At 40.5% G+C, this 25,684-nt stretch overlaps 2 protein-coding genes across 3 annotated transcripts in view; both read left to right on the forward strand.

Annotated features, from left to right (window-relative positions):
* Positions 1 to 25,684, forward strand: part of SECISBP2 (SECIS binding protein 2) — a 1,593,758-nt gene that overhangs the window by 390,583 nt on the left and 1,177,491 nt on the right. The window lies entirely within an intron of this gene.
* The window catches only part of LOC122795888 (diphthine methyltransferase-like), a 153,863-nt gene continuing 142,764 nt past the window's right edge, over positions 14,586 to 25,684 (forward strand). For both annotated transcript variants that reach the window (XM_044064314.1, XM_044064312.1), the window contains exon 1: positions 14,586 to 14,765. In XM_044064314.1, the coding sequence (XP_043920249.1) occupies positions 14,625 to 14,765 (141 nt within the window). In that variant the 5' untranslated portion in view covers positions 14,586 to 14,624. The remainder of the gene's footprint in view (positions 14,766 to 25,684) is intronic.

Genomic DNA, 25,684 nt, shown 5'->3' on the forward strand with positions numbered 1-25,684 from the left:
TATGGGACTAAAAACATTTAACTGCTTATATCTTACTATCCACGTCCATATAACAAAGCTTCCATTTTTAGTTTTTGTATTGTCTTTTGTTTAGTCTCTTTCCACTTATCCTTGGCTGCCACACCAGAATCATTTTTAGTCCATGCTCCTAAATATTTCATTTATCATGTCTCCATAAAAATGGATATTGCTGGACCAATTCATGTGTGGGAACATAATTTACTGTTATTGCCTTTGTTTTAACTTCATTCATTTTCTATCCCAAAAAAATTTGAAACTGCTTCATAATGTTTCATAATGCTGTAATGTTTCTTTCTGGTTTTGTCATATATAAAATATCATCTGCAAGTAGAGACTGCTTTTTTGACTACCATACCAATTATATCCTTGAATTTCTGATTCCCTGATTTTTTTTTTTTTTGCCACTGGTTGTAAATATAATGCAAATAACAGAGAGGAAAGAGGACACCTCTGCCTGGTTCCTCTGCTCAAGCAGAAATTATCAGAGAAGACCCCACTCACTTTAATTTTCGCCTCCGATCCTTCATATATCCTCCTAATTAACGTTATAATTTTTTTCAGGAAATGCAAAAGTTTCCATTTCCCTGCTCATAAAGTCCCAGCTTACTTTGTCATTATGCTTTCTCTGCATCAAGACCCACCAACAAGAATGGTATTTTCTAACATTCTGCTTCCCTCTGGATCATCAGTGTTCTTTTAATGTCAGATGTTTGCCTCCCCTTCACAAAACCACATTGATCCACAGCCATCAGTTTTGGCATTACTTTTCCCATTCTTTTAGCCATTAGAGACCAGAACACTTATAGTCATGGTTTAGTATTAAAATCTGCATGTATGAAGCTGGATCTAATGGATCTTTTCTCTCTATGTATTACAGCTACCACTGCTTTCTTCCAGGAAGTTGGTACTTCTCCTCTTAAAATACTGTTAAACAAAACCTTCCAGATCTTTTATCAGTTTTTCCCTCCTAGCTTCCAAACTTATATACAGGAATACCATCTATTCCTGAGGATTTTCCTGCAGATTGCTTATACAGCATAATTTTTATTTCATCTCCTGCTTTGCTAACTGGTCTATATTAGAAGACCGAAGACGCATTCTTTTGAATGCGTCTTGGTCCTACTTAAAAGGCTGAAAATGCAAAATATCGAAGTGGCTGTTAAGCAAATTCTTTCCCCTGGGAAAGAATTTGCTTGGCCACTTCGGTACTTTGCTATTTTCGGCACTGTAGTGCAGTCCTGGAGTTGGTATATTTAAGCGGGGGGGGGAGCAGCCCCCCACTTAATGTAATGTTTGAAATTGATTTTTTATTTCTGACACTTCGACAGTGTAAGCTTTCACTTACATAGGGTCGATTAATCACAGTTTGCTTTTTTAAGCATTCGGTGAATTAATATAGACCCATGCTAACAGTTAGTAATTGAGCCTCATCTGCCTCTAACCTTGGCATACTTAATTCTTCCATAAACATTTCCATTTGTATCATTTCTTGATTTCCATATTTCTCTGCTTTATACAGACCTTCACCGAATTTTTGAAATATTTCTAATACTTCTACAGGTTCTCTTGTTACTTCCCTTGTTACAAGTTCCCTAAGCTTGGTGACATCCCTTTCTACATTCTGTTGCCTGAGCCATTGTGCAAAAAGTTTTTGTGCTCTAGTGTTATCAAAAACCATTTGCTTAATGCCAATCTTTGTAAATTCATGTATGTTATTATGGTAATCTCATATTTTCTGTTTAGCATTCTGTAGCTGATCCTCCTCTTGTTCTGTAAGTTTTCCCATATTCTCCAATACTTTAACATTTGTCAGGCCCTCAAAATAATTCTTGGTACTACTTAACCATATCTCCCTTTCTTTTATTTACACCCTATTTTTAAACTCCAGCTTAATTTTATCCCACCCTCTAGCTATATTTTCAGAAGTAATTTCTATCCTCTTTAATAGCTCCTGAATAATCTCCACTACCCATTCCCTAAATTACTCGTTTTTTCAATATGTAGATGGGGAAAGTGCCAGTATCTCATTTTTATTTCATTGCTCTGCATTTTTATTTTGCTTATTATTGACACATGATCTGAAATAGTTACTGGGTGCATATCAAGGCCTTCAATTAAGTGCACATTTTCATGTGAAATGTACATTCTGCCTAGCCTAGTTTTTTTTTAGTTTGGGGAATGATATGAAAATTCACTCCTAACTCCTAGTTGCTGAATTCACGTCTTCCATGCCAAATATTTTCATACATCTCTTCAAAAATCTACTATCCTTTGTTGTACTTTCCCTTGTGGGTCCCCAGACACATCTTCATTGCTGCAAATCAAATTCCAGTCCCCACCTATAAGTAATATTCCTTGCTGAAAACTGATTATTTCTCCCTTAATTTTCTTAACTTCCATTATAGCAGTTTTAGGTGGAATGTAAGTACATGCCAGTGTAATCTCCCTCCTTTGCCAGTAGCCCCTTAGCACTACAAATCTACCATTATTATCATTTTTAACCTCTTCTATCACTGTTGGAGCTCCCCTTGCAATTAATAGAAGTACTCTTCTTTTCATTCGACCCAGATATTCCACTGAATAACCATCCTGAAAACATTTCTTTATCAAATTCACATTGTTCTTTCCAAGTGTGATATTTAGCATAGCTATTTGCACTCTACATTTTTAATGTAGTTCACTATTCTTTCTTTTTTGTATTTATCTGTGAGACCATTAACATTTAAATACATTGCAGAAAGCATTACTGTATTAAAAAGTTATTTTTCACACCTTTTATGTTTAATATCTTTTTTTTTGTTAAATGTCCAGTTCCAGCTTTTGTTACATGCATATACTGTTTGGCAGGTTGAACTTTCGTATAGTTTTCTTGTCGTATCCATTTGAGCCTATGTCACTCTTAAAAAACTCTTTGTTTTATTGAAAGCCCTCAAACAAAAAATAACCCCTAAAACTGATTAATTTCACTACTAACACACAAAACTATGTACATCTTCAAATATTGAAGTTTTACTCTCCTAAATGTTCCAAACTGACAGCCACACTCACAAACTTGAGTTAACCTAAAAGAAAGGTTATCCATGCTAATAGACATGGTGCAGCCTGTGCTTCTACTAAGTGCTAACTGGTTTTGTCTTATCGTTGTAGTTCTCCCAGCTGGGAAAATGACTAAATGCTTTCAGAGAACATTATCTCATAGCCAGTTTTCTCTTTTTTTTTTTTTTTTTTCCCTAGGCAATCACTCCCCACCAGACTGTAACCAATTTCTGTTTATCAGATTGTCTCCATGGGAACATGAGAACTAGACAGCCAATTTCTCATTATCAGATGGTTTCCATGGCAATATGAGGGCCAGATACAGAATTACTACTAAGCATACATGCATTTGCTAGAAAAAAGCCTCCTAATATGTTGTATTCTTTTTTCATTTACTTGCTTTCTTTTAAAACTTGTTATTAAATCTATCTAAGGTCCATAATCTAGTCATTCCACCATGCAAGAATGAGAAAAAATACATTAATTTTTCTTTTGCCATGTTCCTTTACGAAGGTTTGTTTTACAGCTTGCATTTCTTTAAATTGAACAAGAAGAAAGGGGAGAAAGAAAGGAAGAAAAAAAACAGCAGCACCTATTTACAGTCCCCATTACACTTAAAATAACTGAGAACTTTACTTTATAGCATGCAAAGAAAACCGTACACCATAAAAATAGTGCTATTAAGAAAAAATGTTTTCTTTACTTGCAGCTAACTTTCTCCCTCTCTTCCCTTCCCCAAAAGCATTTTTTCAAACAGTAATGACATTAAGTAGGGCATGTACTAGTCCCCCACAAGTCCAACAAATTCTGAAGAAGCCCAATACTTCCAAATTTTCTTGTTCTGTCATATTTCACAAATGTAATGATTGCATTGTAATCCCACATTAAGGTACTGGTTTTTATTGCTGTTCGTGTCAATCTCCCAGATCTTGTCTCTGCTTCATTTCCAGTGTACTCTCAAGTCTTCTAGTCAACTCTTATGCTCTCTTCCTTTTATCCACCATTTTCCATTGAAACAGTGGAAAAGGTTTCATAGGTACAGGCTCTCTGTGGTCTCTGTTACCAGACGAACAAACAGAACCTCCTGTTTCACAGCTCACTTTTTGTTGAACAAACTTTTGTATTTCCTCCTTTAGTATGTACTTCATCAAAACATTTATTTTGTCCCTCTAGGGAAGAATACCTTGAAGACAGCTGGGTACTGCAGTTTGAATCTTATACCTGCATCTTGACATTCTCTGAATAGTGGAATGAATATACTCTTCTGTCTGATGTACAGTGAGCAATCATTCTCCACAAACACTGTGCTGTCTCCCACTTTTCTACTTTTAGTATTTTGTCCTCCTGCCATGGTTTTGTCAGAATCGACTCCTTGTACTGGTAAGATTGCATCTTTGCTATTAAAGGTCTAGGTTTCCTTCTCATAGCCAGGTTTGAAAAGTACACACCGTATGCCCTTTCAACTAACAACTCCTGCTGTGGAATACCAGTCCAGTTGCTTATTTGTGCATTCATAACATTTAATACAGTCTGTTCCTTCCAGCTTCACCAGTATAGCTGAAAATCTCAGGTTTTCCCTAAGTGGTCTGTCTTCTAATTCAACATCTCTTCCTGTGCAGTCTCATTTAGCCAGCCTTTTCTTGATTTCATCCTCTGTTTATTAGTATTATTATTATTTTGTGCAGCTTTATTATCTCATCTGAATATCTGTTTAAAGCATCTTCCATTTTTCCCAGCCTTTTGTTGTTTATGCTGATATACTTCATCAGTGTTTTGTTTATTTTAACCAGGTTTCTGAACAGTTGTCTTGTACCTTCCTGTAGGTTACTGGAAGTCCTCCCTTGAGGTTGCATTGTTTTTTGTGAACAGCTGCAGAAATTTTCCCAGTCAGTGTTTCTTCCTCACTTTTTGTAGCTGAATTTTTTCCAGGTGCTCTGTATTTCTTTTTTCCTGGCATCAAGGCAGTACACTTACTAGCCAGTTACTGAAATTTACCCACAAACATAAGTCTACCAGCCTTCTTTGTTGAGTTTCTGTTTTTACACTGGGAGAGCTAGAGTTAAGCTGTTACTCAATGTGCAGACATCTTGGAATTCTGGTCCAAGGTTTCTTGGTCTATATAATGATTTTTATAAATATACTGCATTAATGAACACAAATGACAATTTTTCTTGCACATGTATTTTTCTATCTTCTAATCTCTCTTAATCTTTTTGTATAGCTTCTGTGTGGAAATTCTGGGCTTCTTGCATAATAGTAACAATACATAATTTCTTTCTTATCCTCAATATATCCTCAGTAGTCCACTCTATCAGTTTTTGTAATTTTGTGGAATTCTGTCTACAACACCAGGGCCTTCCTTCTCCTGAGCTTGGCCTAGCCCCATTGCAGGAATATTTCTGTGTCTTTATTCTATACTGTCACTTTTCCACCTTTCCTGTGGGAGTAAGATTATGGTTAGGGATTTTTTATAGATTGCTACACCAGTTGCATGCTTGTTTTGTTTGTCATGCCTGAATAGAGTGCGTTCGGGGAGGGGGGTGATCTCATTATCCTTTGTTTTAACCAAGTTTTGGTAGCTATGACTACATCAACAGTGTGTGTGTGGCAAGCTAGGCATGTATATCATGGATTTTATTGCTCGTAGTACTTCATATGTAGTAAGATGAGTTCTGATTTTTTTTTTTTTTGAGAGGTATTGGGTGACTGGTTTATTTTGGGGTTGGAAGTGATAGCTGTGTGAACAGTAGGACCTGGGTTGGAATGAATATCTCCACTAATTTTTTGAATTTATATTTTACAGGGGGAAGAGTGTAGCCAGTTATGTTTTGGTCTTGGTTTGCTATTGTATTTGGATTCTTAGTAGTTTTGAGATATTTATAGATGAAATTCGATGTGGTTTGTTTATAGAGATAAGGTGTTCTGGAGAAATGCTGGGTAGATATTGATATTCCTTGCGAGGATTGGTTGAAGTCCTAAATATTTAAAAGAGCTTGATTTAATAATTGGTGATGAAGGCTAGTAGAGTGAGGAGGAATAGTAAACTCTGAGGGACATTTTGTTTGACTTTGGGTTTTATCTTTGCTGTAAATTAGGGCACTGGGTTGGTTGAATAGATGTTCTATGATGGTTACAGGGTGCAAGGAGTAGGACAGTTTGAGAGTCTTGGGTGGTAAACTAGAGCACATGTTACTGTTGAGAGTAATTTTATTGATTTGTGTTTTCTGGAGGGAACCAATGGTACTGGTTTGAGGAATATGTTGGTGGTGCTAAGGAAGTATAAATGTAGAGTAAGGGGGTTGGGAATTGGGGATAGGGGAGCGGTGTGAACCCAAGTTTTAACAAGGGTGAAGAAAACTGGTTGAAAAAAATGTGTTTTTCTCCATCTCTTTACCAGTAAGTGACTGAACTTAAACAACCACACATCATCTGAGAGAGGCAAGTAAAATTATCAATGCAGTCTAGAAGGCTTCAGTGCCAGTAGATGAAAGTTCTTGATTTTGTTGCTCTAGGGCAAAGTTTTAGTAGGGGAGTAAGTCCAATATCACCTTGACCTGACTAATGGTGATGTAGAACAGTAAACCATTGCACTGTGTAGTGGTAAGGAAGTTTGTATGAACTTTGAAATGCAGAGTCAAAAGGCTACCCTGCACCACCACCACCACCACCAGTAGAGATCAGCAGAACAATGAAAAAAGTAAGCCAGAATGCAGGACTGCAGCTCTGGAAAAATACTAGTTCAGAACTGAAAGTGGTTACACAAGCATCGGGTCAAAGGAGAAAAACTTAAGGGAGACAGTGGACTTCCAAAAAAACAGTCATTGGAGCACAGTTGAAGGAGACAGTACAAAAGGTATTGCTGTGGTCTAAGAAAATGGAGCTGTTATTGTGGACAAAGTTCTTTTTCAGGCTGCCATAATATGTATAATTTACATAAAAATATAGCCCACAGACTGGTGTTCAAACTGTAGGCTTCACTGTTACATATATGTCTAGTGGCTTGCAGGGACACATCTACAGAAAAAATAAAAATTAACTAAAGAGACAGTCGAGTGCACTGAGTCAATGGTGACTGTGCACAGATACTAGCTCAGAGGTGAACGTGGTTTAATAACTGTTTGGGAGAGAGAGGGAAGGGACCGGAGAACAAAGGACCTCGGCGCCTGGCGGGCCAGGGGGCGGCCCTCCCTCTGGCTGAGCCCCGCCCGCTCCTCCTTCGGTTGTCCTCCTCCTTCTCGGCTTCGGTCTCCCGGTCTCCTTCCGTCTCCACAGAGGGGGAGAGGAGAGGGAGGAGAGGAGGCAGGCGAGGAGGCACACTCAGGCCTACCTCCCTGCCCCTCGTCAGGTCCTCATCTGATTTCTTTGATGATGAGAAGGTTCATCCAGGCCCAGATGCATCCAGGCCCAGATGCAGATGGGGAGCTGGAGTGCCCCCCTCTCCCCTCCTTCCTTCTCCCACCCGCTCCTTCTCCGACTGCCCTCCGCTATCTGGAGCAGGCAGGAGCCGGGCGAGCCGAGGGCGGGGGTGGCGGAGCGCCGATAGTACCGTGCCCTGCCCGGCCCGACCCTGCGACCTCGAGATCGTCCGGATCCTCGATCGGATCGAGGGACCGGATCGGGGATCGGCTTCCGAGCGCGCGCCCGTGCCAAGCGTACTGTACGTCGACGCCCCGGCCGCAGCGCCGGCGCGTCCGTCCACTCTCCGATCGAGGAGCGGATCCTTTGTTGAGTCGTCGGCGGCCCCTCGGCGCCTTTGATGTAGTGGGAGAGGGCTATGTTGAGGGTCTCCGACCCCCGGCACTTGTTCTCGGAGCTCCCAGCGCCCTCTGCACTGCAAGGAGAAATAAAGGAAAGGAGACACAGAGGGTGACTTCCTTGAAGGCATGCAGTTCCACTGAAGAAAGACTGGGGGATATAAATGAGAGTAGCAAGTGTAGAAGTAGTGGAAAATATAATGGAGAAATAGCTTGAGTAAGAGTAAATGTCAGTGCTTGTGAGGAAGTAGAGTTAAAGCTGACCAGCAGGATGTTTGTGGGGGAGGGTTTACAGATTGTGAAGCTATTGCTTGCAAACTAGGGCACTTGTCTTCAGATTGGTCTCTCTGCAGGCTAAAATACATGCAGAAAAGACTGAATGCCCTAATGCTTAAAGCACAATGGCAGAGTGGTACAGTTTGGCCAAAATAAATGGTGGGTGGATTGAGTGGACTCGTACTATCTTTGGATGAGTCCTTGTGTGTTTGCTTTAGGATGTTTCCAGTGAACCCTGCAGCTAGCTCCCTTGCACCCTGTTACAGAGAGAGGGATGGAACTTTGCAAGTAACACAACTTCAATTTCTGTTTCTTTAGCTTTTCCATTACTAATCCTGTTTTCTACTTCCCTGTTTTCTTATTTTTGGTATTGTAAAATTGTCCATATCCAGATGCTTTTGCCTGTATTTTTCTTCAGATATTTTTGGTGCTGCTTTTTTGTATTGGTTAGTTTTGCTTTTGCCTTTGCATAAATATTGCACCATCTTTCCCATGTCCATATTTCTTCTTCAGAGGTCCCTCACTCCTGTTTCTCTTTACTTTGGAGGCTCATTGTTCTGTCATGCTGTGATATAACCCACGTCAGACTTTCTACACTAAATCCTTCACTTCGCAGCTATTCCATAACGTTTAACTAATACTTTACAAGTCTTCTATTCTGTGTTCCCCCTTCGTGATCTTATTTTTTGTATTATAACATGTTCAATATCTGGGTGCCTTTGCCTATATTTCTCCAACAGAAATAAAAGCTGCTCCAGATGTATTTGATTAGTTTGGCTTTCTCTTTGCATAAATTTTGCATCGTATCCGATCTCTTTCCCATGTCCATCTGTGGTTTTTTTTATGCAATTCAAAACTGTCTAGAATTTTTTATTTATTTTTTTTTATATTTTCGCACTTCCTGGGTTGCTTCTTCCAGATGGCCAGAATTTTCTTTGATTCATGAAAAAATATTACATAGACAGTTGTATTTTCTTCTTCTTTCGGCTTTTCCCGGTTAGGGGTCGCCACAGCGGAACTCCGGTCCGCTAATGATTGGCAGTAGATTTTTCACGGGTGCCAAGGAGCCAGCTCGACGTCAAACCTTCAGGGAAGGCACGCCCATTCAACGCATGTTTTTCAAACGCCACTCTACCACGAGGAGGACATGCAGACTCCACGCAGAAGGCGCTCCAACATAGACCATTGTATTAATGAACACAAATTTGCATTTTGAAGCTTTTGATAGCTTTTCTTGTGCAAGTATTTTTCTTTCCTCTAATTTCTCTTTTTTATATCTTCCATCTAGAAGTTCTTGACTTCTTGCATAATAACAATACATGATTTTTTTCTTATCTTTGGTAGTCCACTATCTCGTCTTCCTGGCTCTTTTTTGGCCTGTCAGTTTTTGTGGATGGGTACTACTACATCGGGGGGGGGGGGGCATCCTCCCCCTGAGCCTGGCCTAACCTAACCACATTGTAGGAATGTCTTCATGTCTTGAGGATTCTACAGTCATTTTTTTCAGTTCTGGCATCAGTATGCCTACCAGGATTTGGACCTTTTTTTGTACTGGGACTTGTGTACCCAGCTGCCTTAACCTAAAGTACTCATCATGACTTGAAGAGGAATTCATTTCCAGCAATACTACTCTCATTTGCTTGCAGAATTTTATCATCTTTCCATTCGGACTGTTTAGCTGTGTTATTTACGTAATGTAACTGTAGTAGCACTAGTCTAACCAAAATGTACATTAGTGTAGTTTGCTTAGCTAAAAAGACTGCTTCTGTTAGTGTTAGTGTTATAAAGTGCAGGACTGGATATTCTTTGGATAAAACAGTAATTTTCATTTCAGAACTTGAGTAGTACTTAAACAGTCTGTAAGATTAAAATCCTAGATATTAACAAAAAAAAGTTTTTGAAGCATCTGACCAGAGTGCTACCATGTGCACACACACATACTTCCACATGCGCGCACACACACACACACACACACACACACACACACACACACACACACACACACAGACATAAAAATGGTGTTCAAGAAAGTGCATTGTAAAGGATGCTATGTACCCCTGTCATCCCCTAAACTAAAGGGGGAATTAATTACCCTTAGAAATTAGACGCATTAAAAAAGTGTTCATTTTTAAAAAATAAATTGGTTTCATGCTATGGGGGGGTAGGGTGTTTTGGACGCTGCCTTGTGAGGAAGACTCCCAGTGACCTCTGCTGAGGTCCAGGGCCTGGTATAAACATTGAACTTTTAAGTGTACTAACCTCATTGTTTTGGAGTACTTGGTTTTGTTGGAAACCAAGTATTGACTCTGTCCCTGAGGTGGTGTAATTAAATTAAATTAAAAAAAAAAAAATATATATATATATATATATATATATATATATATATATATATATATAATATGGGTTTCAGAGGTGTTAACGGGCACAACATCCCCCTTCCTGCATTGATGATGTGCAATATTTTTTCAGTTGTTCATTCTGTGATCCTTGCTTTTTCCTTGTTGGGTGCCTTTGGGTGCTACAGCCTACCCTGCCAAGAATGCGGTTGTAGAGGCAGACAGACAGTCCTGAATGGGACATGTTCATTACAGGATGCACTTGACAAGCACACAAAGTCATACGTGTGAGTGCACACCTATTGACCATTTTTGAAGTGTGCATTTTATTAGTTTTGCCAGTTCAGTGCTGATGTATCCAGTGTTACATAAAGTGCTAACATGAGTCATTGTATTTAGGCATTCTCTCTTGATATACACCAAAGTTATTTCTGTGTTTTCCCCACTCCATTTGTTTTTTCCCTGCCACCACAACTTAATGTACTAAAAGTGGGGAACTTTTTTAACCATCTCCTTAAAATTGCTGAAGTATCAGTGTATGCGATTAAATGGTTAGCTCTGTTGCCCACGTTTTTGTAATAAAGGAAAGGGCATACTAAAACACCCATCAAGTACTTGTAGGATACATTCTTTTACTACTTTGTGCAGAAACCTTGTTGAAAAGTATGATTTGCCTTGTAGAATGACTTTTCTAGGATTTTTGCATTTTTGTCATCAATAAAAAGAAAAAGGGATAGTTTTTTCTTAATAGCATTAGAAACTGTCAGAAGACATGTGAGGCAGCTGTTTTTCCCTACTGAATCCTTCAGGCTTGTAATCTGAAGCAGATCAGCTCAATAGCGTTATGTAAGCTGGGAGAGAATGTCAAAATAAGAGAGTCGTAACATAGCTGTTATGTATACACTTCTTTGCAAAAACTGCTGATTCTGCACAGATCCATACACTAACTTAGTGAAGGTTAGAGGTTCCCTGGGTACCCACAGTCAGTCATGCATGGATGTTTTTTAACTTTTTCCAGCTACCAGAGTGCCCCCTCCCCCCCCCCCCCCCCACACACGCACACTCTATTGCCAGGTGTACCAGCCTCTGCTGCTGCACCCAGACTATCTGCCTTATGAGGCTATTGGTGCCACAAAAGCTAGAGGCATTCTTTTTTTTTTTTTGGGGGGGGGGGCATGCCTTTTACTACTTCCAATAGGGAATTTACTTTTGTTTATGATCTACCCCTTGATATCAGCCTCCACTGTATTTGCCTGTTACATCTGAGGGCTAATCCCCACTATGGGCTGTGCTTCTATGCCCGCCTTCCATGCCTCATTACCAGTGCCTCAGACACCTGAACCATTCAGTTGAACCCAGATTGCCTGAACCATAGTTAGGGCTTTAGTTCTCTACTCCACAATGTTGCCTGTAAGAATTCTATTACTAAATCAAGATTTGGTTCATTTTCATGGATGTTTCCTTCCTCTCAAACTAGTCTGTACTTGTTTGTCCTTAGTACAACAGCTGCATCCATTTTTCCTGTTTGAATCAGGCCTTGATTGTTACATTTCTGATTCTACATGTACTCAAAGGTAGAAAGTACACTTGTGCACATTTCAAAACTAGAGATACAGCTTCTTCACAAGAGAAATTTCTTTGAAACACACACGTTTATTCAAACTTGTTCTGTCTCATCAGTTCTATACCATTTATTAAAACAAAGCCATTTCTCAGTGCATGCTAATAATTGACTTAGCATGCACATGTTATCTAGCCAATACACTACTTTTATGTCCTTAAATATGCACATACTAAGAGAAAAGTGATATGAACAGAATATCAACAGTGACACATGCATCCTTTATCCTTAATCAAATGTCCATTGTGTGAATTAAGGGCATGAAGCAAGGTTGAAATTTACAGTCCAACTAAAGGAGTCTAATCCTGATGCTGTGGTTTGACTCTGGCAAGAAAGATACAGGATGTCTGACTTGCAGGTAGTTATCTGACCGTGGGAGGCAATGCCATGTGGAAGGTTTGAAAAGCGAGCTAACACTTGCACATCTTATTAAAGGTGTTTTTTAACATAGTAATGTTTTATAAAAGAAGAGTGTAGCATGATGAGTATAGCGTTAGTTTAGGAATTGGTATACCAAGTCTAGAAGAATATATTGAATGATAGGAGTTTAAGCATGTAACAGATATGAGTTGTTTCATTTACTAGTTACTAGTACAGGGAAAGTAACTAGTTGGCCACCACTTTCCTGTGTGCTCCACTGCAGTATTTCAAACCCACCCAGGTTGGGTGCTTCGCCCCCACAAAGATATTCTAAAATAAATACATTTTATATATGTGTGTGTGTGTGTGTGTGTGTGTGTGTGTGTGTGTGTATATGTGTGTGTGTGTATATATATATATATATATATATATATATATATATATATATATATATATATATATATATATATATATGTGTGTGTGTGTGTGTGTGTGTGTGTATATGTATAATGTGTGTGGGTGTATGGGATTCCATACAGATGCTCGACTGCAAAAATTGGTGAGCATACCTGCGCGAAAGTGCTGTTCACCGAAGCAGCAATTTTTGCTCAAGTAAAGGAAAATTCCCTTTTCTCCACTATAGTGCGACCTCTGAGGGAGAATATTAAAGTGGGGGGGGGTGCAGGCTTTTTCGATGAAAGCACTTTCGTTGAAGTGTGTTAGGTGATGATAGATTCGGGATTTTGATCTTTCGATCAAACGTCCTAGATATATGTATATATATATATATATATATATATATATATATATATATATATATATATATATATATATATATATATATATATAGTGTGTGTGTGTATGTATACCAACTCTGACACCCCACTACAGTGGGGAAAAGGGCAGACAGGGAAGTGGTGGCCAACTACTTACTTTCCCCATTGATGAAACTAACATTCGTGAATGTTTGATGTTCAGCCATTTGATAGAAGTTCCATTCGATGGTTGAACATAGACCCTTACTTTTCAGGGCTGTCCCAAAGACTTGTTTGAGTCGCACAATATAGAAGTGGAGACTGAGGGTATAGAACCTCAGGACTTATCTTAAATCTCGTTACCAGCTCTTCCTAGTTTTAATCCGCTTTGCCACTCTTCATTATACTCTGACATTGCATAAATATTCTTTACATTTGCAGTATGCTATCCGTGAGACCAAATCTTAAATAACTTTGCATTACTGTTGTGCAACTCTACTGTGATTAGTGATTTTGTACAAAGTCAGAAAAAATCTCCACATTGCAGTTACATGACTGTCATAATTCTTTAGTAGTACCATAAGATTAGCATTTTGAATATTTTTGAAAATTAACACATTTACAGTTGTCAGACTTTAAATGCAACCGTGCTTGCATAACCTTGTGAATACAAAGGTATATTTTGTTGAAAAACCTTGAAAGCAAGCCATTCAATTTCTTCAAGACAATGGTGCAAATGTAGCTTCAGCCTTAAACAAAAACTTCCAGCTCCAATAGATGTATAATGAAGGACTGTGGTAACAAAATAGTTTCAGTTGACTGTTACTTGAGGTAGTTTAAATTTTAAGCATTACACTAAGTGTTGCATATTTCATTAATTAGCCATTTGGGGGGGGGGGTGCTACATCGAACACTGCTGTAGATCCAGGAACCTGAAGACTGTAATCCTTTGAGTTCATGCCTCACAATGCCCTTGGAAGTACAGTAAAATCTGTACAGCACACCAATTTGTGCCATATTGATTACTTATTTTATTCTGATATTAAAACCACCAGCAATAACTATCTTTACTAACAGTTGTGTAATGCAATGTAAAACACTACACCGCTGTTGTCAGTAAAGTGTTTATTGTGGAGGGGGGGTCACAGTTAGGGCACTAGTGCTTTGACAGTCCTCTGTTTTAGGTAATGGATTTAGCTGAGAATTGGAATATATGTACATCTATGTCTGTGTATTGCATGTCTGAAATCTTAATGAAGGTTGCAGTCTGCTGTGCCCAGTAGGGTAGATTTGTGGCGCTCCGCTTTACAGATGTGAGTATGTATGCCCGTTATGGTGTTAGAGTGCTATGTTGTAAAACATTTGTTATTTTTCCTATATATATATATTTTTTCTTTATAGTGACTATAAATCTGCTTTTTCCTTAGAGTACCTGTAGTGGCAGAGGTGGGATGAATGTTACAGCATGGCCCAGTTGTGCAGGACACAGACTATACAAGTGGTTGATACAGAATACAGTGCTGATGCTGTAGAATGGTGCCCTTTGAATGGATGGGAAAATATCCTGGCTGCTGGTACTTACCAGCTGAAGAAGTCTGAAGCTGCAGTAAGTAGTATCATGTGTCTATTGGAGTCTTGCTCATGGTATGTCATTTAAAGGCTTGCAAACAAACAAGTATAGTACTCTGTGTCACTTTTCTTCTGCCTATTCTTCAGCTGCAACTAAGACCTGGACATTACATGTTTCATTTTGATAAAGCACTTGGTCTGTGTAAGGCAGAGAGTAATGTCAAACTGACAGCTGCACCAGTACTCAGTTGTAAGGGTGATTTGTGATTGTTGTATCGATAATAACACCGTTTAGAGAAAGCCTGGAACAGATATCCAAAGGGGGGGAGGCAGAAGCCCTAAAAGCCTAGTTTGAATGTGTCTGGAATTATATCTGTCTTGGTGGATTCTTACGCTTTTCCACAGGATTTATGTTGACCTTTAGGGGCTGGATATTTGGGGACTATTTCTTTCTATAGTTAATCATAGGTTCATACTAGGCTATCTGCCCTAGGGCATTTATAAGCCTAGCCAGAGTTGTGTGGCTTTCACCACCCCTTAGGTTGAAGAATACTATACCCATTAGTTTGCCGTGCCTCTGTCCAGCAGTGATACAGAGATGATCCCCGGGGTAAACCTACGATCTCCCATCCACTGGTCAAGATTCCTCTTGAACAGAGCCAGTGAGGTGTTCTGTCTCACATGGACCGGGATTCTGTTTCACAGCATAGGGAGTCTCTGGGTGATGAATCTGTCCCTCCAGCACGTCCTATTTATATCCGTGTTGAGGTTTAAGTCTCTTGCTCTTGTGGCTCTGGTGGATTTGGATTTTTGAGGTGGAGCATGTCCATTAATTCCGGGTTGGACATGGCCTTGTATGTCAGGCACAGGTCACCTCTGAGCAGATGGTATGCAACTGAATAGAGCTGGAGTTTCTTCAGTCGGGCAGCATATGGCATATTTTTGAGCCCCTTTATCCTTTTGGTGAGGAACTTTTGGGGTCTTTCCAATTGCTGCAGGTGTCTGGTAAGATACATTCCGAATGGGGCATTGTACTCAATCATTGGTCTGATAAGTGAAGAGTACAGGGGAACAATGACCTCCCTTGATCTGGATGTGAATCACTTCATAATCAGGTGGGCAATGTAGAAGGTCCTCCTAACCACTTTGGCAATGTGAGTGTCAAAAGAAAGGTTACTGTCAACTTGGGTCCCCAGGTCCCTGATGACCTCTTCTGTGCTTAATGGATTGCCACCTATGTGGTAACTTGGGGTTACTTTGTTTTTACCAAAGGGTATGACTATACATTTTTTGGCGTTTAGCTTAAGGCCATGGCTCTGGCACCAGTTATCCATTTCTATGAGACCTCTCTGAAGGATTTCTGTGTCCGATGGATTTTCAACTATGGCGCCCAGTTTGCAGTCATCTGCAAACTTTGTCAGCCACAATCCTCCTATGTTTGCCTGCACTTCTGAAAAGTAGATGCCGAACAAGAGGGGGCCCAGGACTGAGCCCTGTGGGACACAGCTTGTGACCGGCTTGGAGTCTGACATGGCACCAGCAACTCTAACCCTGTGGGTTCTGTCCTTGAGCCAGTTTGCAACCCATCTTGTGACATATGGGTTTACATTTAAGCTGGTGAGCTTTTCTATGATACCCGAGTGGGGTATTGTGTCGAAAGCTTTTGCAAGGTCAAGGTAGGCTGTGTGAACTGCCTTGCCCTCATCAATGGCCTTGGTGACTGTTTCAAAAAAGTCGACCAAGTTCAAGAGGCATGATCTGCCCCTGACAAAGCCAAATTGGGTAGGATCCAATGTCTGTAGGTCCCCTATGTCTTTATTTATGAGTTCCATTATGATTCTCTCCATAGCTTTGCAGACCAGGCTTGTTAAGCTTATGGGGCGGTAATTACCAGGGTCCGTAGAAGCACCGCCTTTGTGGAGTGGGACCACAGTTGCCATACGCCACTCTTTGGGTACGTATCCTGTGGTAAGGCTAAGATTAAACAGCAGCCTTATGTGTGGGTTTAGTTCCTCATTGAGTTCGTGTAGCACAGACACTCTACCTTTCCCCTGATCATGCCCAGGATATTGTGTTTTGTGTCTGTGTTCCCCACCTGCTCCATGTTAGACCATTTTGCCCCATCAAAGTTCACTGTGCCTATGTTCCTGTTTTTATTTTTATTCAAAATTTGTTTACCAAGCTGGAGCAGTGATCGCAAGTGATGCATTTTAGTCTCAACCCAGGAATACCAAAGATATCATATTTACATTCATTGAGCTAACAGTATAATGAAAATACACATCTGTAAAATGCTATTTACAGCTAGCAAACGTGTAAAGAGCCTCTTCATTTGAGACCAGTCTTGTGTGGATAGACAACACACAGCCACCTTACTAAAGGGGAAAGGTAGAGTAGTTGATGCCATAGTAGAGGATGGATCAGGTAGCCATAATGGGAATTTCCTGTGTTTCAGCTGTAATGCCAGTCCCTTTCAGCTGATTAGCACACTCACCACGATGAGGACTTCTCCCCAACACACATGAAGGCTACTGCCCCAGTGCAGCTCGGCAGAGTCAATGTGAGTGTCCCCGGTAACAAGGAAGAGAGCCATACATTAGTCTTTTAGTGGGGGGTCTGGTTTGCAGTGCAACAGACCAGCATTTGGGTGCTGAGACGCACCCTGTTGCTGGCTCATGCAGTCCCAGAACCTTTAGTATGGGTCATATTCGAGGCTTTAGTCCACTGTAGTAGAACGCCAGCATGCCCTTGAATATTTTAGAACTTTCCTTTCCCTTTTGAATTACCAGACAAGAAATGGTACCTCTGGGATAGGGGCAATTATTATTAATGTATAATCTTGGCTACTATTGTGTGTGAAGAACCAAGACCTTGTCTGGAAAGCATGCAAACCTGCAAGGGTGCTTCCAGGAAAGTTGCCTTTGTGTCTTCTAGAGTTAGTGAGTTGGAGCTGTGCTCACTGGAGCGTGGTGAAGTGGATCCCTCAACTCTGGCCATATTCTGAGTAGAGTTATAATGAGGAAATATTACAAGGTTGGACATACAGCCAATATGACAAATTAATTTCCATCGTTTAAAGAAAGGAAGTGCAGTTATTTTATGCTCCGTATAACCTCTATCCGGCCATATCTTAAATCATTGTGTTTTTTGAGAGGAAATTTAAAAAAAATTAGTTGGATCCCCTAATCTAAAAGTAGCACTGGGGATGCATGCTGATTTTTGTGACTGAGTGCGTAAAAGATTTGGAAGAGAGAGAGACTGGAAAGGCAATTTGCAAAGGAACAGTGGAGAGGTCATGTGTATGGCAACACAGTCCAGGTTTGGGATATTTTCCTTGGAAGTGTTTGATATAGTAATACCTATGGAAAATTCTTCGGAGAATTTTTCTCTGGGTATATATCAAAATGTTGGAGGTGTAATGGGAAAGAGAGAGATAATGGGGAACCTGTTTTTTGGGGAGTGTAACAAGTTGTCAGATTTAAAAAAATTCTCTACAGTAGATTCCGTCAGACGGTGAGGGAGCAAATGGCTGTATCTATGGAAGTGATTCTTTTGAGCTAGGACACCTGGTCTAAATTGCTTAGACGTAGTAAGGCCCGTACTAAGTTTAATGCTGTTGACAATTGCTAGGCAATGAAAATCGAAACCAACTGTAATTGAAGTACTAAATATTGTAAAGGAGATTTCAGAACCTTTATGAAAACTTGCATAAAGCAAAGGAATGTGGAAACCAAGAAAGCGCACAAATGGAAATATTTATGAAAGATTTTATTATGCCAAGGTTGGAGGAGGATGAGGCTCAACAACTAATAGTTAACTGTTTTTATCTCATCTCATGTCTTGTGTATAATTTATTAGCATGGAAGTATCCAGGAACAGATGATATTCCTGTGGAAGTTTGGAAGTTAGGAGGGAAGAAATTGATATAAATTTGGATGGCTTTGTTTAATAGCATTTTCTAAAGAAGGGGGAGCACCATAGGTTCATAAGTGTTTATTAGGCTAATGACCACATGGGTCTTTTTAAGCTTAACCATGCATCCCAAATTTCTGATAAGGTCTGACACCCTTGATAAGTGTAAGTATGGGTTTGGGAGATGAACCTTTTACAGGTTACCTGTGTCCATTAGAGACATAGGTGCCAAACCAGGGATGAATTTTCTGTTTCCCATCCAGTTGTCCAAGTTGCACTTGAATTGGGTTAGGGAGGAGCTCTGCTTCACGTGGATGAGGACTGGATAGTCTCTGAGATACATACCTATCTCTCCAGCAGGTCCTGTTTATATCGTATGCAAGGTTTAAGTCTTTAGAATGGGTAATTCTGGTGCTGTTCTGTGGATATGCAGGAGGTCCATCAGAGTGGGGTGTGACAATGACCTGTATACCAGGCATAGATCTCACCTCAAAACCCTGTAGGAGACAGAATACAGGGATAGGGCCTTGAAGCGGTCTGCATAGGACATATTACTTACGGCTTGTATTCTTTTAGTGAGGAACCTCTGTGGACATTCCAGTTGTTGGATATGCCTGGTTAGGTACATACCAAAGGGGGCAATTGTACTCGGTGATGGGTCTGAATGCCAAATACAGTGGAACAATGACTTCCTTGGACTTTGGATGCCATACCATTGTTTATAAGTTGTACAACATAGAATGATTTCCTCTCCACTGTAGACACATGATGATCAAAGGCTAGATTACTACCTATGTCTGTCCCCAAGTCCCTGATTACTGGGTCAACTGTAAGGGGTGTGTTGTTAATATGATAGTTACCAGGGATGGATGACTTCCCAAACAATACTAGTATGCATTTCATGGCATTTGGTTTTAGTCCATGGCTCTGACACCAGTTGTTTGTCTGTGTCAGCCCCTATTGGAGGACACTTGTGTCAGTGTGATATTCAATGACAGTTACTAATTTGCAATCATCTGCAAATTTAGTCAGCCAGAGACCACTGACATTGGCCTTGACTTCTGAGAAGTTAAATGCCAAAAAGGAGCAGTCTAAGGACTGATCCCGGAGGGACTCTACTTGTGACTGGCCTCTTTGTAGAGGTGGACTCCCTAGTTTTAACTTCCTGGGTCCTGTCTGTGATCCAGTTGGCTATCCACCAGGTGACATACGGGTTTATACCTAACCTCCTGAGTTAATCAACCATGCCAGAGTGGGTTATTGTGTCATATGCCTTGGCCAGGTTAGGGTAGGCAATGTTGAATAATTTTGCCCTCATCCATTGCTTTGGTGACCTTCTCAAAGAAGTCCACCAGGTTGAGTAGTCATGATCTGCTCATGACGAATCCAAACTGGGTTGGAGTGTTTGGAAGTTTACTATATCTCTGATCTCCATGATAATTCTTTCTGTGGCTTTACATACAAGACTAGTGAGACTTATGGGTCTGTAGTTTCCAGGGTCTGTAGATGGCCTACCTTTGTGGAGTGGAATGACCGTCTTCCTCCATACATGAGGCACTAAGCTTGTTTGGAGGCTACAGTTAAATGGTAATTCAAGAGGCCATGATATGTCATGTTTCACGGTATTTAGAAGGCATCCTGGGATATTGTCTGGGCCCATTAATGCAGTGCTCTTGGTCTTAGAAGGAGCATTAAGGACCTGTTCCCTAGTGATAGTAGGGGAAGTTATATTTGATATTTCCTGAGGGAAGGTTGAGGGGGAGAGAGGGGTAAAGTTGGAGCTGAATTTATCAGCCAGGATGTTTGCTTTATCTTCTGGCTCTGTATAGGTGGCTCCATGTACAATGAGCTCTGCACACAGTTGTGTATTGCTTTTGAAATTGTGGACATGGCTAACAAATGCTTTGTGTTTGTCTTTGGCCTGGGAGGCCATACTTACCTCAAATTTGACTTTGGTAGACTTTATTTGTCCTCGTAGTTTGTTTAGTTTGAGAGTGCTTTTATCCTTCTAGGTGCTGTGCCTCCTAATTTTTGCCGTGATTTTCTTCCAGCATTTTGGAAGAAAGCCGTTGTGGCTGTTTTACCCAAAAAGGGTGAAGACCCATCAGATTCTGCTTCATATAAACCCATTTCAATTTTAAACCATGATTATAAAGTCTATCCATCTACCACCCCTTTTTCACATGAGCTCAGGTTGTCACCTCAATAGTGACTATCTTCTTATAGGTTCATAGGTAAGTACTAGGCTATCTGACCAAGGGCATTTATAAGCCTAACCAGAATGTGGTGGCTTTCGCCACCCCCTTAGATTAGTTCCCTGTTTCTTTCCATCAGAGCCATTAGTTTCCTGTGCCACTGTCCAGCAGAGATATTTGTTCCCTGAGCCACTGTCCAGCAGAGCCACTGCAGTGATCCCCGGGGTAAATTTTCTGTTTCCCATCCACCCGTCAAGGTTTCTCTTGAAGAGCGTTAGTGAGAGGTTCTGCCTGGTTATATTGGAATCCTGTTCCAAAGCATGGGGAGTCTCTGGGATAGGAATCTATCCCTCCAGCATGTCCTATTTATCATTGTGGTGAGGTTTATATCTCTAGAGCGTGTGGCTCTCCGGGATTTGTTTTTTTTTTAGGTGGAGCATGTCTTGACCAAAGATTCACACCATCGGGTGACTAGCTCTGCTTTGATGGTTCTTACCATACCACTGACATGCATGCAAACTTGCACTGTTGGCCAGCTTAGTGTCTAGTCCACCTAATGCAGGTCTTTAGAGTCTGGGAGGAAAGTGGAGCACACTAGAACCTATGTGAACACAGGCGGGACATGCAGACATGCAGACCCCATACAGAAGGCACCTCAGCTGAGAATTGAACCAGAGAAGCTCTTGCTGCAGAGCAGCAGCAGCACAATCCATTGTGCCACTGTGCCCTCCATGATTATGAAGTGTGTGTCTGTATTAGATAAGAGAATGGCAAAGGTGCTGCCAAGATTGATATCTGTGAAGTGGTTTTGTGGAAGAGATGCAAACATTTGGCAACATCTCTAGAACAGTTATGTTCTAGAGGAAAGCAGTGTGTAAGAAAATACCACTGTTGAAGTGGGTCTTGATGCAGAGAGAGCATTTGGTAGTGTAGGCTGAGATTTTGAGTACAGCAAGGGAAGCATTTGTATTCCCTGACAAATTAAGCTTTAATTAGGATATATGAAGGTTCAGATGCAAGAAATAAAATGGGAGGGTTCCTCTCTGAGAAGTTGTTTTTGAACTGAAGAACCAAGTGGGGATCCCCTCTTTATCCTTTATTTCCTTTACTTTGAGCCATTGGCAAAGAAAATAAGTGGCTATGAAAACTGAAGGATATAATTAGTAAGGTAATCAAGAAACGTTGGCTTTATTTGCAACAGTTATATTGTACTTGATCAGAAAAGGACATTTCAGTGTTGTGGAACATTTTTGACCGTGTCAGGACTTTTTAGGATATAAAATTAGTGAAGATGAGCCAACGGCTATAACCATAAATTATATGTCCACATACAAATTGGTTCAGCAATACCCGTATTTATGGGGGCATAAGATGAAGTGTTTAGGAGTATGGATTAAAAAGGTTTCTGTTATGGCAGCCAAGTATTTATTTTTATTTATTTTATTTATTTTTACATTTGTTAACCGGGTTAGTCTGACTGGGCCCAGAGAGCCCTTTTTCAGCAGAGACCCGAGGAGAAAAGCTCCAGGAAAGTAATTAAAAAAATAAAAACCTAACAATTCAAGTTGTAAGATACTTAACAGTACAAAACAGAGAGAAATATACAAAATGAATATATACAAGGCAAAAGTACAGTATTTTGAGAATGCAGTAATAATATGTTTGACAAATTTGGTTAGCATTATTTACAAGGAATGTAGCAATGCTTAAAATAAAAAAAAAAAAAAAGAAAAACATTATGGCATAGTACAACAAAGATGTGTTTAATAGCATAGGTACTAACTGCAGAGAAAGTAATATATGTAGACAGTTTAGGTGGATACCCAGGCAGATATGTTAATTGAGAGGAGAAGAAGAAAAATTCATTAGGTAATTTATTGATGAGTACATATTCATGCATGTTGGAAATAATTAATTTTTAGTTGCTTTTTGAATTTGCCACTTTTGGTAGAGGAGCGAAGGGACAATGGAAGTTTGTTCCATGAGTATGCAACTGAATGACTGTAAAGTATTTTTTCCAATATTTTTGTTTGGCTTGGTCACCTGCAGAAGGTTTTGTTTGCTTCAGAGGTCACGATTGGGTATGTATGGTAGAATTATGATGCAAGGGCAGGAGTTGGAACTATTTAGGATGCTTTGTGCAATTTTTAGTTGTGATATTTGAAGCATGTGGGGGAACTCGGGCCATCTTAAGCTTTTCAGGGATATACAGTGATGGGATTTGTAGCTTTTACTGGCTGCAAATTTTGTAGTCATGTTATAGGTGGTTTCTAGTTTGGTTAATAGATTATTTTGGAGGTTAGTAAATATGGGAGCAGCATACAGCGGGGATGGTAGAATAAATGTTTGAGCCAGTATAGGTCTAGATTTGTTAGGTGTATATTTGTTGTTGCGGTATAGAAGACCTAGATTTTGATTGGACTTTTTGATGCAGTTTAAGATATATAGGTTGAATTTTGAATTGGTCGTCTATAGTAATGCCAAGCAATTTGGTGTTTTAAGTTGGTGATGATGACTCTATTATCTAAGGATGAGATGTGAAGCTGTCTTTAGCTGGACTGAGGTTTTTGGAAGGAAAAGAAGCTTGGTCTTTTTGGGGTTGAGAAGCATGTCATTTTCATTTAGCCATTGTTCTACTAGGTCCAGAGATTGAGTGGCAGTGTGGAGATTTTGTATATTGTCGGAGGTGTCAATTGTGGAATTGTTTGCATACTGTATTAAGGTAGAGTGGGGGCAGGAGACATGGAGGTTATTTGCAAATATATTAAAAAGTAGGGGGCCCAGGATAGAATCCTGGAGAACCCCATTGTTAAGACGGAAAGGGGAGAAGGATGTTTGCCATCTGACAGACTGATGTATCTGTTTGAGAGGTAGCTGTTAAACCAGAAGGTAGTGGAGGTAGAGAGTTGTAGGTTGGAAAGTTTGTTTAGGAGGATGGGATGGTTAACTGTATCAAATGCTGTGGATAGGTCAAGGAATAGAGCTGATACAAGTTTATTATCTCTGGCTTGGGCAATGTGTGTGAAAGATAGAAGGGCGGTGGTAGTACTGTGCGAGGGTCATAAACCGTGCTGTGTGGGTATAATTAGGTTTGTCTGTATGAGGTCTAGTATTTGTCTATGTGTACATTTTACAGTATTTTGGATAAGGGTGATAATATGGCAATAGGCCTGTAATTTGAGGGTTTTGTAGAATTTCTTCAGTTGTGGAGGGGTATTATAGGTTCATAGGTTGGTACTGGGCTATCTGCCAGAAGGCATATATTAGCCCAGCCATGTTGTGCGGTATTCACCGCCCCTTTAGCTAGTACCCTTGGCCCCTATCTAGTAGTGCTGTTGATGTGATCCCCGGTGTGAACTTTGTTACCCATCCACTCATCAAGGTTCCTCTTGAAGAGTGATAGTGAGGGGCTCTGTCTTGTGTAGATCGGGACCCTGTTCCATAGTAAGGGAAGTCTCTGCGAAGGGAATCTATCCCTCCAGCATGTTTTATTTATTGTTGTTTTGAGGTTTATATCCCTAGAGCATGCAGCTCGAGTAGATTTTGTTTTGCTAAGATGGAGCATATCCAACAATTCTGGGTTGGACATGGCTGTGTACGTTAGACAGAGATCACCTCTGAGAAAGCGGTATGCAACAGAGAACAGTCTTAGCTTTTTCAATTGTGCTGCATAGGGCAACTGTCTGAGGCCAGTAATTCTCTTGGTTAGGTATCTCTGTGGTCTCCAGCTGCTGGAGATGCCTAGCCAGGTACATACCAATTGGTGCATTGTACTCAATGGGTCTGATGAGGGAAGAATAGAGGGGCACCATTACATCCTTAGATCTTGATGCGATCCCTTTTGTGATCAGATGCGTCACATAGAAGGATTTTCTAACCACTTTGGCAACATGGTTATCAAAGGAAAGCTGACTATCTACTTGGGTCCCTAGATCCCTTATTTCTTCTTCAGATTTCAGGGGATTACCTCCTATGTTGTAGTTTGCAGTTGCTCTGTTTTTTCCAAAGGGGATTATTACGCATTTTTTTGCATTTAGCTTGAGACCATGGCTTTGACACCATGCATCAGTCTCATTTAGGCCATTCTGGAGGATCTCCATGTCGGCCGGAGACTCTGTTATAGCACCCAGTTTGCAGTCGTCCGCAAACTTAGTCAGCCACAGACCTTCCGTGCTTGCCTGTACTTCTGAGAAGTATGTGCCAAACAGGAGGGGCCCCAGGACAGTGCCCTGAGGCACACCACTCATTACTGGTCTGGATTCGGACATAGATCCCGCTACTCTTACTTTATGGGATCTGTCTGAGAGCCAGTTTGTGATCCATCTTGTGACGTAAGGGTTTATGCCCAGGCTGGTGAGCTTATCAGTAATACCTGAATGGGGAATGGTGTCAAATGCTTTAGCAAGGTCAAGGTAAGCTGTGTACCTCCTTTCCCATGTCTATAGCCTGAGTAACTGTCTCAAAGAAATCCACCAGGTTAAGGAGGCACGTTCTGCCCTTGACTAAGCCGAACTGTGTGGGGTCCAGCGACTGGAGGTTCCCAATCTCTCCATTTATGAGTTCCATAATGATTCGCTCCATAGCCTTACAGATCAGACTGGTCAGGCTTATTGGTCGGTAGTTCCCAGGGTCAGTTGTGGCCCCACCCTTATGTAGCGGGACCACTATTGCCATGCGCCATTCTATGAAGAATTTTTTCCATATATTTGGTACTGTATTTTCTTGGATGGAACTATTGATAAGTATAGATAAGGGGTATGCTACGGATTCAGCTGCACATTTGAGAAATAATGGAGGGGATTTGTCAGCTGATGGGGAACAGGGTTAGAGTTTAAGAAGTGGTCTGTCG

The sequence above is a fragment of the Protopterus annectens genome, chromosome 2.part2 (genome assembly GCF_019279795.1).
Source record: "Protopterus annectens isolate FY-2018-M chromosome 2.part2, PAN1.0, whole genome shotgun sequence".
NCBI classification, from domain to species: Eukaryota; Metazoa; Chordata; order Ceratodontiformes; family Protopteridae; genus Protopterus; species Protopterus annectens.